The sequence below is a fragment of the Schistocerca cancellata genome, chromosome 3, assembly GCF_023864275.1.
Source record: "Schistocerca cancellata isolate TAMUIC-IGC-003103 chromosome 3, iqSchCanc2.1, whole genome shotgun sequence".
NCBI lineage: Eukaryota > Metazoa > Arthropoda > Insecta > Orthoptera > Acrididae > Schistocerca > Schistocerca cancellata.
Genome location: NC_064628.1, coordinates 917046533 through 917063314, shown reverse-complemented (window position 1 = coordinate 917063314; position 16782 = coordinate 917046533). Strand labels below are relative to the sequence as shown.

The window sequence follows — 16782 nt, the reverse complement described above, 5'->3', positions numbered from 1 at the left end:
TGACGGTTTGTGTACGCCATTTTTATGGCGCATGGGCCACAGAGAACAAGTGATATAGACTTATCCATTATTTCCGTGCAAGTTTCCTATGTTGTCTGGTTCCACGCCCTCACCAGTACAGTGGTAGTATGGCCTGCACGAGACGATGAACCACAGACCGATAAATCAGTTTCTCAGTAACCAGCATTCTTTCTCGTTTGAACTTATTCATATTACATGATGATACTTCAGCAGTTACTTTCCCCTTTCTAATTCATTTCAAGGACCTACACCCATCATTTGAGTTTAACATTAACCTTCCCCATAACACTATGAGAACGTAGAAGCCATATTATACTATTTTATGCTGTTGGAATAACGCTAGCGAGACCTTCTGCAGTCCATTGCTTAACTGACTGTTGCTAACTGCTCGAAGCTGTGGGTTCCGCAATTCATCACACATCAGGATCAGGACTTTTATACCACTAAAATTCTGTAACCAGTGATGTTACCAAAATCAATAACGCCCTTTAGTATTAAGAAAGAGGGACAGGATGACACCCAGGGCATCATCACGACAACACGCTGGGATCTGACATGTACAGATAGTGGCCACCCACTCGGCAAATGGTGTTGAGTTTACGTCCGCTATTGAGTAAGCAACCATCTTGGCGACTGGAGAAGCACTATCTCAGTCACCATCTTCTGGTTACAGTCAGCAGCACCAATCAGTATCGTTCGACAAGACTACTTGCCATTCAGTCCTATATTTAGCACCAATAGGCATGAGGGTTTTACGAAGATCCTAACAGGTACTGCCCAATTTCTGACTCCTGTCACTGGCAACGCCATCCAGAAATCATGGATAGGCCAGACTTTGCCCCCTGGATGACACTACCTTTGCCATAAGCCACTGCCGGACTGGTCAGCTTTCTCACTCAGATGTCGTTTGACCGTGAGGCACGGCTGCATCACTATACCTGACTCAGCGCCAGCTGTCGTCGGATGCCAGCGAGAAAGCTCTGCTCCAAGACACTCCGAGTTGTTTATCGCTGTGGTTGCGATCCTGACGATACACCACCACTAAGCAACATGGATTCGTCGCCCAGCCTGCCCACAGGATACGGAACTAGATCATCACTTCAAATGGTTCAAATGGCTCTGAGCACTATGGGACTGAACATCTTAGGTCATAAGTCCCCTAGAACTTAGAACTACTTAAACCTAACTAACCTAAGGACATCACACACACCCATGCCCGAGGCAGGATTCGAACCTGCGACCGTAGCAGTCCCGCGGTTCCGGACTGCAGCGCCAGAACCGCTAGACCACCGCGGCCGGCAGATCATCACTGTAACACAAATTTTGGTAAGAAATATATATGGTTTCAACATGAGCTTCGCTGGATTTTTTTTGTTTTCCCCACTTGACTATCCGCAAACTCGGGTCAAAGAAGCTGAAGCCCACCCTCCAACATGGGTGACATTAACTCTGCCGACTCCATTATACTGGTATAGAGTTGCTACTTACGCTCCGAGTTGGAATTTACGTACATAGTTGTTCTCTATATGAGAATTCAGGCTTCTTCAGAGAATGCAGTTGATGAAATCTTCTCAGACTGTCAACCGAGTCGTGATATGAGTAGTCTGGAATATTTCGACGAGTTTTCTGCTCGTCATCTTCTGACGAACTTTAGGGTCTTTTTGTTGCTTTACAGCCGCTGGAAAGCAGACTTTTCTGAAGGAGGTCCAACTGCTGGGCCAGTCACGTGCCTCCAGAAGAGATTTCTCGGCCGTTGTGGAGGATAAGGGAGAGGATGTTTCTTTGTGGAGGCTTCGCATCCTGGTGCTGCCTGTTTATTCCTCTCACTGTCCTTGCCTTATTTGACATCAGAGTGGTCATACTGCTTTTTTTTTTTTTAAAATGCAACGTGGAGCACAACTGGGATTTTACGTTAGCAAAAATACGTCAGAGACGCTGTAACGTTAAGCACCAGAGGCAGCTGCCGTAATAAACAGCACCAGTTTTCGACGCCTATAACACCCTCCACCCTGCCCTCCACCACTGGAAGCGACATGCCTTCTGGTGACACTGATTGGTACCTACTTACTTGTTCCTCTGCAGAGGAGTCTGTGATCCTTCAGCTACAAATGAATTAAATGGACCTCTAACCGACACTTCGCCTGAAGACAACGACTAGGAAGACTGTCGAAACACGCTGATAGAAAGACGTCTCGTCACATCTGGTGACCCACGAAGATGTCATCATTATATATGCATGCTTTCGTAACTGTTGTCTTTGATGATAAAATCCTCTGGTTCGTTACGCTGCGGCATATTCCTCTTCAACTTTCTTCACTTCTCCAAGTGTCGATCGCTCTGCTGGGTCTTCTTCATGATTGGATTGGTGCACCTGCATGGCTGAACCCATCCAGGTACACCAATAAAATTCCGAAGAAGATCTCAGCAGAGGGATAGAAAAATCGAGCAGTGAAGAAGTTGAAGAGGAATATGAAGCAGCCTAATGGCTTAGCAGATTTCATCATCAGATTTCGCCAGTTTTCATAAACATCAGTGCACCGGTACCTAAAAAAAGCAGTGAGAACTCGTGCAGTTGAAACGTCCCCTTAGGAAAATTTATACATGACTGTGCTTAAACTGACACACAATATTTTTAGCGCAACGCAGTCTGACTTTCAGAAATCTCTACAAAAGAATGGCCCTGACTAACATTAACCTATGCGTTTCAAAAATCACTTACCTCACAAAAATCTTGGTTACTCGAACTACTGCAATACAGCGAGCGCCACTACTGCCAGCTAAATAAAAGATTCAAACTACGGAAGGCACAAACTACTGATAGGCATAGTTAGCAATTGAAAGATTTTAATAGAGAACAAAGAATGTATTTACCTCAATAGTGTTCAAAAGTCATAATATACATAGTAGTTCATAATATCCAGTATTACAAATTTCAAAACTCCGCTATCTCTCTCCCCACATCCACCATTGCTGGCGGCTCACCTCGAACTGCGCAACGCTACGCGCTGTTCACGTCCAGCTGCCCAACACTACAATGGCAGACAACAATGCAAACTAGCCACAGACTGCACACAGCACAGCCAGTTATTTTCATACAGAGAGCGCTACTTGGCGTTACTGTAGTGGACTGACAAGACAGCCAGTCCACAGTGACGGGTAACCGAAAGGCACGCGTTTACACACGCCAGCTGGCGTTAGGTCTGAAACACGATACGTAATGAATGCTATAAAGAAAAGTATGTAGATGCTGGAATACTTAACTTTAATCCATCATTTGTATACAGCATTCTGGATGATACAAGTGAGACTCTTTCTAGAAATGGTTAATGGCGCCTTGCTAGGTCGTAGCCATAGACTTAGCTGAAGGCTATTGTAACTGTCTCTCGGCAGATGAGAGAAAGGCGTCGTCAGTGTAGTCGCTAGCAAAGACGTCGTACAGCTGGGGCGAGTGCTAGTACGTCTCTATAGACCTGCCGTGTGGTGGCACTCGGTCTGCAGTTACTGACAGTGGCGACACGCGGGTCCGACATGTACTAATGGACCGCGGCCGATTTAAAGCTACCACCTAGCAAGTGTGGTGTCTGGCGGTGACACCACAGTTACCATTAAAAAAACCTAAACAGCCTACTTACACAGTGCAACCTCTGCTGCAGAGTGGGACGAGTACCTGCGTAGGCCCTCCTGGCGGGGTCGCCAATGTGGCGGAGGTCCGGCAGCGGCGCCGGAGGCGGCTGCAGCGGCTGCGCCGGGTTGCCGGCGTGCGGCGCCAGGTGCGACAGGTAGAGGAAGAGCGGCCGCGAGGCGTCGTGCCGCGCTATGACGCGCTCAGCCTCCTCGCTGAAGGCGTCGGTCGAGTAGCGGCCCGCGCTGTCGTAGTCCACCTCCAGCCCGCGGCGCATGTCGTAGCCTCGGAACGGCGAGAACTGTGGCACACGTAACAGTGTCTCAGTTCGTGGTGTCCTCAACAGCACAAATATTCTGAATGATGAGAATCTGCGGCAGTGGCTATTGGTTTGAATGAAATATCTCTCAATACGTACATCCGGCTTTCCGTTTTCTACACACTGTTTCGACGACCGGCCCAATCAACTTCTTCGGGTGCTACGCGTTGTGCTGTTACCTGTACTCGTCGCCTGGACTCCGACCAGACTGTGACCTATTGCTGGTATTGCACCGCTGTTTATACGAGGGCAGTTCAATAAGTAATGCAACACATTTTTTTTCTCGGCCAATTTTGGTTGAAAAAACCGGAAATTTCTTGTGGAATATTTTCAAACACTCCCGCTTCGTCTCGTATAGTTTCATTGACTTCCGACAGGTGGCAGCGCTGTACGGAGCTATTAAAATGGCGTCTGTAACGGATGTGCGTTGCAAACAACGGGCAGTGATCGAGTTTCTTTTGGCGGAAAACCAGGGCATCTCAGATATTCATAGGCGCTTGCAGAATGTCTACGGTGATCTGGCAGTGGACAAAAGCACGGTGAATCGTTGGGCAAAGCGTGTGTCACCATCGCCGCAAGGTCAAGCAAGACTGTCTGATCTCCCGCGTGCGGGCCGGCCGTGCACAGCTGTGACTCCTGCAATGGCGGAGCGTGCGAACACACTCGTTCGAGATGATCGACGGCACCATCAAACAACTCAGTGCTCAACTTGACATCTCTGTTGGTAGTGCCGTCACAATTGTTCACCAGTTGGGATATTCAAAGGTTTGTTCCCGCTGGGTCCCTCGTTGTCTAACCGAACACCATAAAGAGCAAAGGAGAACCATCTGTGCGGAATTTCTTGCTCGTCATGTGGCTGAGGGTGACAATTTCTTGTCAAAGATTGTTACAGGCGATGAAACATGGGTTCATCACTTCGAACCTGAAACAAAACGGCAATCAATGGAGTGGCGCCACACCCACTCCCCTACCAAGAAAAAGTTTAAAGCCATACCCTCAGCCGGTAAAGTCACGGTTACAGTCTTCTGGGACGCTGAAGGGGTTATTCTGTTCGATGTCCTTCCCCATGGTCAAACGATCAACTCTGAAGTGTATTGTGCTACTCTTCAGAAATTGAAGAAACGACTTCAGCGTGTTCGAGGCTCAAAAATCTGAACGAACTTCTCCTTCTTCATGACAACGCAAGACCTCACACAAGTCTTCGCTCCCGAGAGGAGCTCACAAAACTTCAGTGGACTGTTCTTCCTCATGCACCCTACAGCCCCGATCTCGCACCGTCGGATTTCCATATGTTTGGCCCAATGAAGGACGCAATCCGTGGGAGGCACTACGCGGATGATGAAGAAGTTATTGATGCAGTACGACGTTGGCTCCGACATCGACCAGTGGAATGGTACCGTGCAGGCATACAGGCCCTCATTTCAAGGTGGCGTAAGGCCGTAGCATTGAATGGAGATTACGTTGAAAAATAGTGTTGTGTAGCTAAAAGATTGGGGAATAACCTGGTGTATTTCAATGCCGAATAAAACAATCCCCGTTTCAGAAAAAAAATGTGTTATTGAACTGCCCTCGTAGTTGAACGCGCGTTTGCCACCTGAGGCCCCCTATGTCCTTTGCTTGAAAGGTATTTGCCAAGCTCGAACCAATGTTTCACTGTCTATACGTGGTCGACAAGTATGTGTTGTGGCAGCATGGAACGAAAGAACTTGAGGAGTTTCTGGAATATTTAAATCGTATTAATTCGAAAATAAAAATTCACGATCCACCTGCAGAAGACGGTTGGGGTCGGTAGTCGGTGTATTTGGCGTGAAATGGAAACGTCAACACGGCTCTACATGCCGAGGAAACCGGAGAGGCAAAAATATCGCTCATTCAGCGTTCAATACCGAGTGATTGAGCCAAGTGGCGCATTGAGGATACAGTGTACTCGTATTCAACAGGACGACGGTTCAAATTTCCGTGCGGGCATCCACGTTTCGGTTTTCACTGACAATTGCAAATCGCTTAAAGCAAATGCCGGGATGGTTCCTCCTGAAAGCCATGGCTGCTCTCCTCCCGTACCCTACACAATTCCGAGTCTCTAATGACAACATAGGAGAAGAAGTGTTAAACTCTAAACACCCTTCTTCTTTTGCTACTAAGAAATGTTGACTGTGAAGCGATTCTCGAGTGGCTGCGTTGTAATGGGTGGTTATGATTAAATTTCAGTCACTCACGGGGGCCCAATGTTAGCTGTAATTATCATGCGGCAGCGAAAATTGCTAGATATTCTAATGCGTTAATGCGGAACCGAAGTGTGACCACCAGGTGCAAATCTGGCGCTGTAAAGTGTTTGTATGACGGTATGATACCCAGGCTTTCGTTGGCAACCCGAGAAATAGTGAATGCACAGTATGGCTGTAGAGAAGAGAAGAGACACCGCGTGCTGTTAGTTAAACTGTTTTTTGTCAATGGCAGCAATTACATCGCTGCATTGAGACACTATTGCCGACTCGAGGCTCTCGGAGAGGTCTGATATGGTTAAATGGTTTAAAGAAGATGATAATGAAATTCAAAAATATGCGTGAGCTTGATGTGGCATCGGAGGAGGAAGGTGTCCTATGCCGATTAAAGCTACTGACGAAGTTGTTGCTGCTGTAACTGACCATGCAGCACGTGCTCCGAGTACTGGTAGTGCTCGTGGAGCGACACGAGAATTGTCCATCCCATAGTCAAATGTACCGAAATCTTCGTGGTCTGCTTTGCACTGATCCAGATGGTCCAGCAGCTGATACCTCGCGATCCCCAGCAGCGTTCTGAAATTTCTCTTCCGTCTGTGGCACGGATCGAAGTCCATGACGTGTGGCCAGGAAATATTCTGTGGAATGGCGAGGCACATTGTACACTACATGGTGCAGTGGATACAAAGAATTCCCGAATTTCGGGTAATGTTAAACCGCGTGTTGCGGAGGAAGAGCCAATGCACCCGCCGTATGTGACTGATGTGACTGCATTGTATGGATTCTCAAACCCTTTACCCTCGATCCGTTCTTCTTTGAGGACTATACACACAGGGCTCCTGTCAGCTGTACGTGAGGACTGCACCCCCTTGTACAGCGTGGAAACCGTGCTTTGGAAGGCCGGAACTGTATGAAAACCACTGTTTCCATACAAGACGTGGCAACACCTTATGTCGCTTTCACAGTGAAAGATCTGCTTAATGTAATATTCCACGAACGTGTTATCTGTGGTGTCACCGCCAGACACCACACTTGCTAGGTGGTAGCTTTAAATCGGCCGCGGTCCATTAGTACATGTCGGACCCGCGTGTCGCCACTGTCAGTAATTGCAGATCGAGCGCCACCACACGGCAGGTCTAGAGAGACGTACTAGCACTCGCCCCAGTTGTACGGACGACTTTGCTAGCGACTACACTGACGAAGCCTTTCTCTCATTTGCCGAGAGATAGTTAGAATAGCCTTCAGTCCATGGCTACGACCTAGCAAGGCGCCATTAACCATTTCTAGAGAGAGTCTCACTTGTATCATCAAGAATGCTGTATACAAATGATGGATTAAAGTTAAGTATTCCAGCAGCTACGTACTTTTCTTTATAGCATTCATTACGTATCCTGTTTCAGACCTAAAGCCAGCCGGCGTGTGTAAACACGTGCCTTTCGGTTACCCGTCACTGTGGACTGGCTGTCTTCTCAGTCCACAACATTATCTCCACAGGTTTTCCAGATGCACGGCCTGCGAGATGTCCTGATCTGAATCCGTGTTACTTCGGCTCTGGGGATATGTAAATAAACACCATTACCAGGGACACCTTCACACTCTGCATGATCTGAAGGACTATACAGGAACACGTTGCTCAGATTCCACCGGAAGTGCTGCGTAGAACTGTTGATCACATAGTTTTACGGATCTAGCACCTCGCTGATGTCTTCAACAAACTGTGTTGAAGTGGTTAATAATAAAATCAAGACATCGCTTTTCTGACTTGTGTGACCTTTTCCACCCACATCATGTCCCTAATCCGTTATATACGGAACGGTTCTCTACGTCTGTCTTGCATTCACAGCGCCAGATTTCCACCTAGTGTACGAACGCATTAGAGTATCTACCGAGGTTTGCTGCCATAGAATACGTACAACCCACAGTGAATCTCTGTGAGTAGCTCCACTTTAATTACAACCAACTGGTATATCAAATGAAATTACCCAAGTTGAGCTGCAGACGAATAATTAGTTACACGTTTTAAAAGTCGTAGGAGGTTGATTGCACTTTATAATTAAGCCCTTCATGTGTGTGTCTTAGTGGCCCTCTGAACTGATGTGTAATTACTGCTGACACAGTCACACTGCATACCTTGCTCACTTTCTAAAACTAGCCTTCATTCTTTACAATTTACGGACCAAAACTAAAGTTACTTGGGAGAGAATGTATGCATTAAAGAAGGGAACTGACGTCATTACATATCGTTACCATAGTGCCTTACAGGGAGCAATACAGTCCGCAGGCCAATGACATGCCTTTCTTCGATGGGCTACTCCCGTGCGTGCATCCCGTTGTTGCTCTTTTCTTCATTGTTTTAGGCAAAAATTCTGCAGAGTGTCTGGATGTAAGACGAGTCACTTTTGGTATTCCAGGTGGTCCTCAAACTGATGACACATAAGGCTAATAATGAATTCAACTCTGCTTCTTTCGCCACAGTATTTTTTGTACAAAACACATGCACTCAAGTATTCTACGTCCAATAAATGACCGAAAACACTTTGATAATAATTTTTATTTGCTCCACGCTATTTTTTAGCTCTGTAGGTGGTAACTGCTCCAATTCACGCTCCCCCATTCTTGTAATCAATGACTACACATGGTTTTTACAAAAAAATCATTCGTTGAATTTACCTTCTAAAACGTAATGCCCTGCTAGGCTCTGAGTATCACGACGTCTCCCTTGTCCTTCCATTTCATCGACTTCTGCTTGTTACCGTACGCAGTCACCATTCATCAGTGTTTCTTTCAAGAAACCCCTTTCTAATTTGATGCATTTTGCCGACAATGTTGATTTTTTATTGATCAGTTTCTCAAAAAATGGTTCAAATGGCTCTGAGCACTATGGGACTGAACATCTTAGGTCATAAGTCCCCTAGAACTTAGAACTACTTACACCTAACTAACCTAAGGACATCACACACACCCATGCCCGAGGCAGGATTGGAACCTGCGACCGTAGCAGTCCCGCGGTTCCGGACTGCAGCGCCAGAACCGCATGGCCACCGCGGCCGGCAATCAGTTTCGCAACCAGAGCTGTGTACTGTTGTGGAAGTAAACAGACAACCAACAGCAAATCGTGAGTAAGTTTCAAAACATTCTGAGAAGCGGTTTTTCTTTTCAGGATAGTGACTACCATAACGTTTACCTTAGCAGTGCAGTGTCCCATATGTGTCCGTAACAGTTTTCACACAATTCATAAAATGCGTTTTCTTCACTGGCAAGAGGTACCATGCAGTGGAGCTGACATTAACTGATCGTTACAACAGCTGCCGGCCTAAAAATTTTCATTCCACTATCTACAAACCGCAAAATGTTGCGGATCGGTATATGCGTTGAAATCAGTGTAAACGAGCGAGCCGTACATAGATATACACTGGAAGTGCAAACGTTATGGAATAGCGATTTGCTCACATACAGATGGCGCTAGTATTGCGTACACAAGTATAAAAGGGCAGTGCATCGGCGAAGCTGTTATTTGTACTCAGGCGATTCATCAGGTTTCCGACGTAATTGTGGGCGCGCGACAGGAATTAACAGACTTTGAACGCGGAATGGTAGTTGGAGTTAGGCGCATTGAACATTCCATTTCGAAAATCGTTTGTTGTTGTTGTTATGGTCTTCAGTCCTGAGACTGGTTTGATGCAGCTCTCCATGCTACTCTATCCTGTGCAAGCTTCTTCATCTCCCAGTACCTACTGCAACCTACATCCTTCTGAATCTGCTTAGTGTATTCATCTCTTCGTCTCCCCCTATGATTTTTACCCTCCACGCTGCCCTCAAATACTAAATTGGTGATCCCTTGATGCCTCAGAACATGTCCTACCAACCGATCCCTTCTTCTGGTCAAGTTGTGCCACAAACTTCTCTTCTCCCCAATCCTATTCAATACTTCCTCATTAGTTATGTGATCTACCCATCTAATCGTCAGCATTCTTCTGTAGCACCACATTTCAAAAGCTTCTATTCTCTTCTTGTCCAAACTATTTACCGTCCATGTTTCACTTCCATACATGGCTACACTCCTTACAAATACTTTCAGAAATGACTTCCTGACACTTAAATCTATACTCGATGTTAACAAATTTCTCTTCTTCAGAAACGCTTTCCTTGCCATTGCCAGTCTACATTTTATATCCTCTCTACTTCGTCCATCATCAGTTATTTTGCTCCCCAAATAGCAAAACTCCTTTACTACTTTAAGTGTCTCATTTCCTAATCTAATACCCTCAGCATCACCCGACTTAATTCGACTACATTCCATTATCCTCGTTTTGTTTTTGTTGATGTTCATCTTATATCCTCCCTTCAAGACACCATCCATTCCGTTCAACTGCTCTTCCAAGTCCTTTGCTGTCTCTGACAGAATTACAATGTCATCGGCGAACCTCGGCGTTTTTATTTCTTCTCCATGGATTTTAATACCTACTCCAAATTTTTCTTTTGTTTCCTTTACTGCTTGCTCAATATAGAGATTGAATAACATCGGGGAGAGGCTACAACCCTGTCTTACTCCCTTCCCAACCACTGCTTCCCTTTCATGTCCCTCAACTCTTATAACTGCCATCTTATTTCTGTACAAGTTGTAAATAGCTTTTCGCTCCCTGTACTTTACCCCTGCCACCTTTAGAATTTGAAAGAGAGTATTCCAGTCAACATTACCAAAAGCTTTCTCTAAGTCTACAAATGCTAGAAACGTAGGTTTGCCTTTCCTTAATCTTTCTTCTAAGATAAGTCGTAAGGGAATTCAATATCCCGAGATGCATAGTGTCAAGTGTGTGCCTAGACTACCAAATTTTAGGCATTATTTCTCATCACGGATAACACTCACTTATCAACCGAAAACAGCGGTGTTTTCAGTGCTAACAGGCAAGCAGCAAAACCACGGAAATGAATCTGGGACGTACGGCTAACGTGTCCGTTAAGAAAGTGCGGCGAAATTCGGCGTTATTGCCTTCGCTGACGGCACGACATCACCTGCAGCGCCTCTCCTGGGCTCATGACCGTATTGGTTGGACCCTAGACGACTGGAAAAACCGTGGCCTGGTCACACGAGTCCCGATTTCAGTTGTTAAGAGCTGATGGTAGGATTAGAGTGTGGCGCGGATGCCACGAAGGCATGGACCGAGGTTGTCAAGCCGGCCGCTGTGGACGAGCGGTTCAGTCCGGAACCGCGCTGCTGCTACGGTCACAGGCTCTAATCCCGCCTCGGGCATGGATGTGTGTGATGTCCTTAGCTATACTAAGAACTTCTCATCTGAAGCTTAAAGTTGGGCACCTCTTCAAGGGACCCACGCCCCCCTGGTAAGAGGCGGCGCACGTCCTGGATGGAAGGATCTTAATTGTGGTTCCTCTCTTTTGAGCCCAACCCGACGGATACCTATGGTAGATCGGGGAAAACCACCGTTCAGGTCGTGTTGTCGGCGGGGCCGGGAGGTGCTTGCGCCTGATGTACTCTACTAGGAGCCTTGTAGGCTCAACACAAACCGTTAGCGTCATTACCTTATTACTTTTACTACGAGTACCCTTTCATTAGCAACTTTGAGCCAAGCACAAAATCAGTTACCTCTCTATTGTATATCGTAAATAGTTTAATAGGCTCGACATGGAGGTCTTAGTTTCTAGCTTTAACGTACCCTAATCTCTTCTAGTTAAGGTAGTTTTTAGGATGGTAGATGTTAAAGGCATGGTGAGCAACGGCCAGCGTCTTGAAGTTCATTCCAAGACCCGGGCCGCCGCCCACAACCAGGTGACGGGCAATATTATACCTATAACTTCTCTATTCAGTTCTCTTCCTTCCTTCTTTCTAAATATTTAATTTCGTTTTGTTTATTAATATCTTACTTGATTTTGTATTAGTTATACGTTTTTCTAATGCTGCACAAAAAAAAAGATATCAAATGGGTCTAAATAGACCCCGCCTCCACGTGGCGGGACACGGGCAACGGTGTGAGTGGGGACGGGAGCCGGTGTGGTGTTACTTTCAGTCACTGCGGACCCCGGACCCAGTCACAGCGGCTAAGTGGCAATATACGACCCACCATAAGAAACTAGACGGTGGGTCATAAAATATAAGCAGCTAGTGAAAAAAAAAGTGTCCTTAGCTAGGTTTAAGTAGTTTTAAGTCTAGGGGACTGATGACCTCATATGTTAAGTCCCGTAGTGCTTTGAGTCATTTGAACCATTTTTTTTTTTTTTTTTTGAGGTTGCCAACAAGGCACTGTGGAAGCGAGTGGTGAGGGCTGTGTTTACAGGGGTTGGGCAGGATCCTCTGGTCAACTGCACAAGTCAGTGACTGGGGATAGCTATGTTCGGCTGCATGAAGTCCATTCACAGCCATTCATAGACTTAATGTTCCCAATGAACTATGTGCCATGTCATCACAAGTGTACGAAATTGGATTGAATGACATTCTGGACAATGCAAGCAAATGATTTCGCCACCCCAGATCGCCCGATATGAATCCCACAGAACAATTATGGGAAATAGTCGAGGAGAAGTTCGTTCAGAAAATCCTGCGTCGGCAACGTTTTCACGATTTGGGACGGCTACAGGGGCATCATTGCCTGGTATTTCTGCGAAGGCCTTCCATCGATTTCTAGAGTTTATGCAACGTCATGTTGCTGCACTACGCTAGCCAAAAAGAGCCCCGACATGATATGAGGAGGTATCTGCTGATATTTGTCATCTCACTGTATCTGTCATGCCAATTTCAACTTTTAAAGACATTACACCAAATATTTCTTGAACAGCAGTGACCCACGTGGATGCATAGTTTATTCCGACAAATGACCGCTGTCCATGTACATAGATGAGCGATCAGTGCCTATGACTGCGATGTGGAGGACCTGGATTCAGTACCCGGTACTTTACTTACGAAGGAGAAGACTAAATTGGGATGCGATCAGCTTTTTTAGGCCAACTGCGGACCTGCTTCAGTGAGACATAACAGCCCCAGCATCTGCGAAACCGACAACAGCTGAAAGAGTTTTGTGATATTCTGCGACACTGTATACACCATCTAAATGATGCCATAGGGCAGAGGATGAGAAGGCGGCCGGTCAGCATCGCATTGTCCTCTGGGCTTCATCGTGGAGTTACTTTACTTCGTTTTACCCAACGACAGACAATAACGAACCATTCAGACAACATTACAGACACTCACTCGATTCGGGTGTGACCAGAAACTAATTCTCGGTTCTCATAAAAAAGTTACAGAGTGAAGCAATTAACGATAGTACATAAATTTCAAGTAAAACAAGAGCGACAGTAAACTTCGCCTTATGTTAAGAACTTGTAAATATTACTCTTCAGTCAGGAATCCGTACCAAATAGCATGACCAAAGAATCAGAGAAGGTCCAAAGGAAACCAAAACCTTTCTGTGGTGTGCGTACTGTAAGACCGTAAGTACACACACAATCACATTAATTGACTTGTCGCTCTAACGAAGTAGGCGAGTAGCAGCAATATGTCTCGTGGTCTTATCGTGGTGTGTTTATCTTCTGTCGTTAGGTCAGACGATAGAAATGCCACTTGCACGCTTAGAGTAGCAGACTGACGGTGACCAACTTTAAACAGAACTTTATTAATTTTTACACACATTTATTAAAATAATAACAAGCATCGGTTCTGGATGCTATTTACAATTGAAAATATGAAGTTCCTTTGGTATTGGTACGTTAATCTTATTCTCACATATATCTCTGATAAATGACAAAAGTGTCTATACATTTATCTTCATGGCTATGTACAGGAATATGGTAATCTTATTAGGCGCAGACTGAAACTTGACTATAGACTGGTACAGACAAATGTAGAACTCGTACAGACTGGTACAGACTAATGCAGACTAGTACAGGTTGGTGCCGACAAATGCAGACTGACTAATTGAAGTCTGTACACTCGTTATAATACCTTGTGTGTTCATGTATCACTGCGCGAGTGTGATCCGCGAGGAGAAAAGGTTCTACGTTAGCAGCAATCTCATTAATAAGTGGATCGGCGGAAGCAGAATTTGGTCCGTCTCTATGGAAGCGCCATCTCGTAGTGCAGAGACGGACGAGCGCTGCGCCTGCGCTGTTGTGCTTAGCGAGGCGCGCTCTAGTGGGAACGTTGTGTACGCGCTGACTACGCAGAACTATGTACACAACACTTTCGTTGCAGGATCTATTAGTAAGCGCGAAAACCTCATGCAGGTAATTGCAATAGAAGTGTTCTTCATCACAGTATGGTAAATTGTTCAGGTACTGAGAGCGTATTTTCCTAAAGGAATCAACCAATATGTAGCTTCCTCCTGCCTATATTTCGCGATTATAGCACAATGGTAAAATCTCAGTGATTCGAACTCACACGGAAGCTTACCAGCAATTGTTCTTCCTTCGCGACTGGAACAGTAAAAGAAAGAAGTAGCCCCCACCACACTATAAGGTGGTTTACGAAGTATAGATGTAGAGGTAGATGTAGGGACAGTGCCAGCCAGGGCAGATTTCGTCTACGGGCTCACAGATGCAATGCTTCTGTTTCGCATTGCCAATGGCGGCGTGCTGGAAATCAACGAGAAATGAGGTAAGATTCTATGCTCCGAAACTGAAAACATATTACTCGTCGTAATGTAGGATCATCACAGGTCGACTTTACACTCACTGCCACCACTCCCATACCTTCTTCTAAGTCTTTGGAGTAAAAGTTGTGCGGAAAGACTGGGTAACGTACCCTGAGGGCTGGGTTACCTTGGAACGTTATAGTGTGGTTGTGGTACTGATGTGTACTAAATGTATTAAGATGCAAGGAGAGGGTATTTAAAATGAGGGAAAACACCCGGACACCAGAAATATGTACAGATTTGACGCAAATAGTAGTTACCTAATGAGCCAAATAGGCACTGTCTGCGAAATAGTTTCAAAATCTACTCATCACGTTTTAGAAATTACTGGGATAAGTGTAGGAATAATCGCTGATCTTAGTGCGAGTAAATAGGTAAATAAATCTAATAGTGATGAAAAATTGTTTTATATTGGCGGTGCCCCGCAGCTTGTAAAACTTTGAAGAGCAACATCTTTAATTTGTCACGGATGAAACGTGTTTCGATCATCAACATTAGATTAGATTAGATTTACTTTCATTCCAATTGATCCGTAGTGAGAAGGTCCTCCAGGATGTGGAACATGTCAGAAAAACAACAACACATGACAAATATTTACAACTAAAACAAATAAGCTAATGTACCATTCCACAGGTCCAAAGTGGAATGATCGTCATTTTTTAATGAACACTAAGATTCATTTTTACTTATTTACAATGAACACATTACTGCACTGAAATGGTGCAGAAGTTAGATTATACTTACACACAACCACACACACACACACACACACACACACACACACACACACACACACACACACACAGACACAGACACACACAAATTTTCAGTGAACACATTACTGCACTGAAACTGTGCAGAAGTTATGTTGTATTTACATACAAATCAGTTGGTTTTACTAAGAAATTCATCAATGGAGTAGAAGGAGTTGGCCACCAATAAATCCTTTAGGCTTCTCTTAAACTGAATTTCATTGGTTGTTAAGCTTTTTATGGCTGCTGGCAAGTTATTGAAAATGTGTGTTCCTGAATAATGCACACCTTTTTGTACAAGACTAAGTGACTTTAAATCCTTGTGAAGATTATTCTTATTTCAAGTATTGATTCCATGAATTGAGCTGTTGGTTTGAAAAAGTGATATATTTGTAATGACAAATTTCATTAGGGAATAAATATATTGGGAAGCTGTAGTTAGTATCCCTAGTTCCCTAAACAGGCTTCTGCAGGATGTTTTTGAGTTCACACCACATATAATTCTTATTGCACGTTTTTGTGCCCGGAAAACTTTAGCTTGGCTTGATGAATTACCCCAAAAAATAATCCCATATGACATTATGGAATGAAAGTAAGCATAGTATGCCAGCTTTTTCATTTTTATATCCCCTATGTCTGACAAAATTCGCATTGCAAACAGAGATTTGTTAAGACGCTTCATCATTTCTGTGGTGTGCTCCTCCCAGTTGAATTTATTATCAAGCTGTAATCCCAAGAATTTAACACTGTCCACTTCTTCTATCTTCTTGTCATCATATGTTAGACATATACTCTTGGGACACCTCTTACAAGTTCTGAACTGCATGTAGTGTGTTTTTTCAAAGTTTAGTGACAAAGAATTGGCTAGGAACCAGTGATTAATGTCCACAAATATTTTATTGGCTGATCTTTCTAAGACTACACTTGATTTGCTATTTATTGCAATGTTTGTATCATCAGCAAACAAAACAAACTTGGCATCTGGTAATGTTACTGATGAAAGGTCATTGATATACACAAGAAAAGTAAGGGCCCCAAAATGGAACCTTGTGGGACCCCACATGTAATTAGTTCCCAGTTGGATGATGCCTGATAGCTTGATACATGTCTCTTTCCAAATAACACCCTTTGTTTCCTGCCAGAGATATAAGATTTGAACCATTTTGCAGCATTTCCTGTTACACTATAATATTCTAGTTTACTTAAAAGG

The 16782-nt window shown here is 44.7% G+C and overlaps 1 protein-coding gene across 1 annotated transcript in view; it reads right to left on the bottom strand.

The window, feature by feature from the left end:
- The window catches only part of LOC126176647 (arylsulfatase B-like), a 437026-nt gene that overhangs the window by 238843 nt on the left and 181401 nt on the right, over positions 1–16782 (bottom strand). The window contains exon 5 of the mRNA XM_049923804.1: positions 3689–3944. Coding sequence (XP_049779761.1) covers positions 3689–3944 — 256 coding nt within the window. The remainder of the gene's footprint in view (positions 1–3688; positions 3945–16782) is intronic.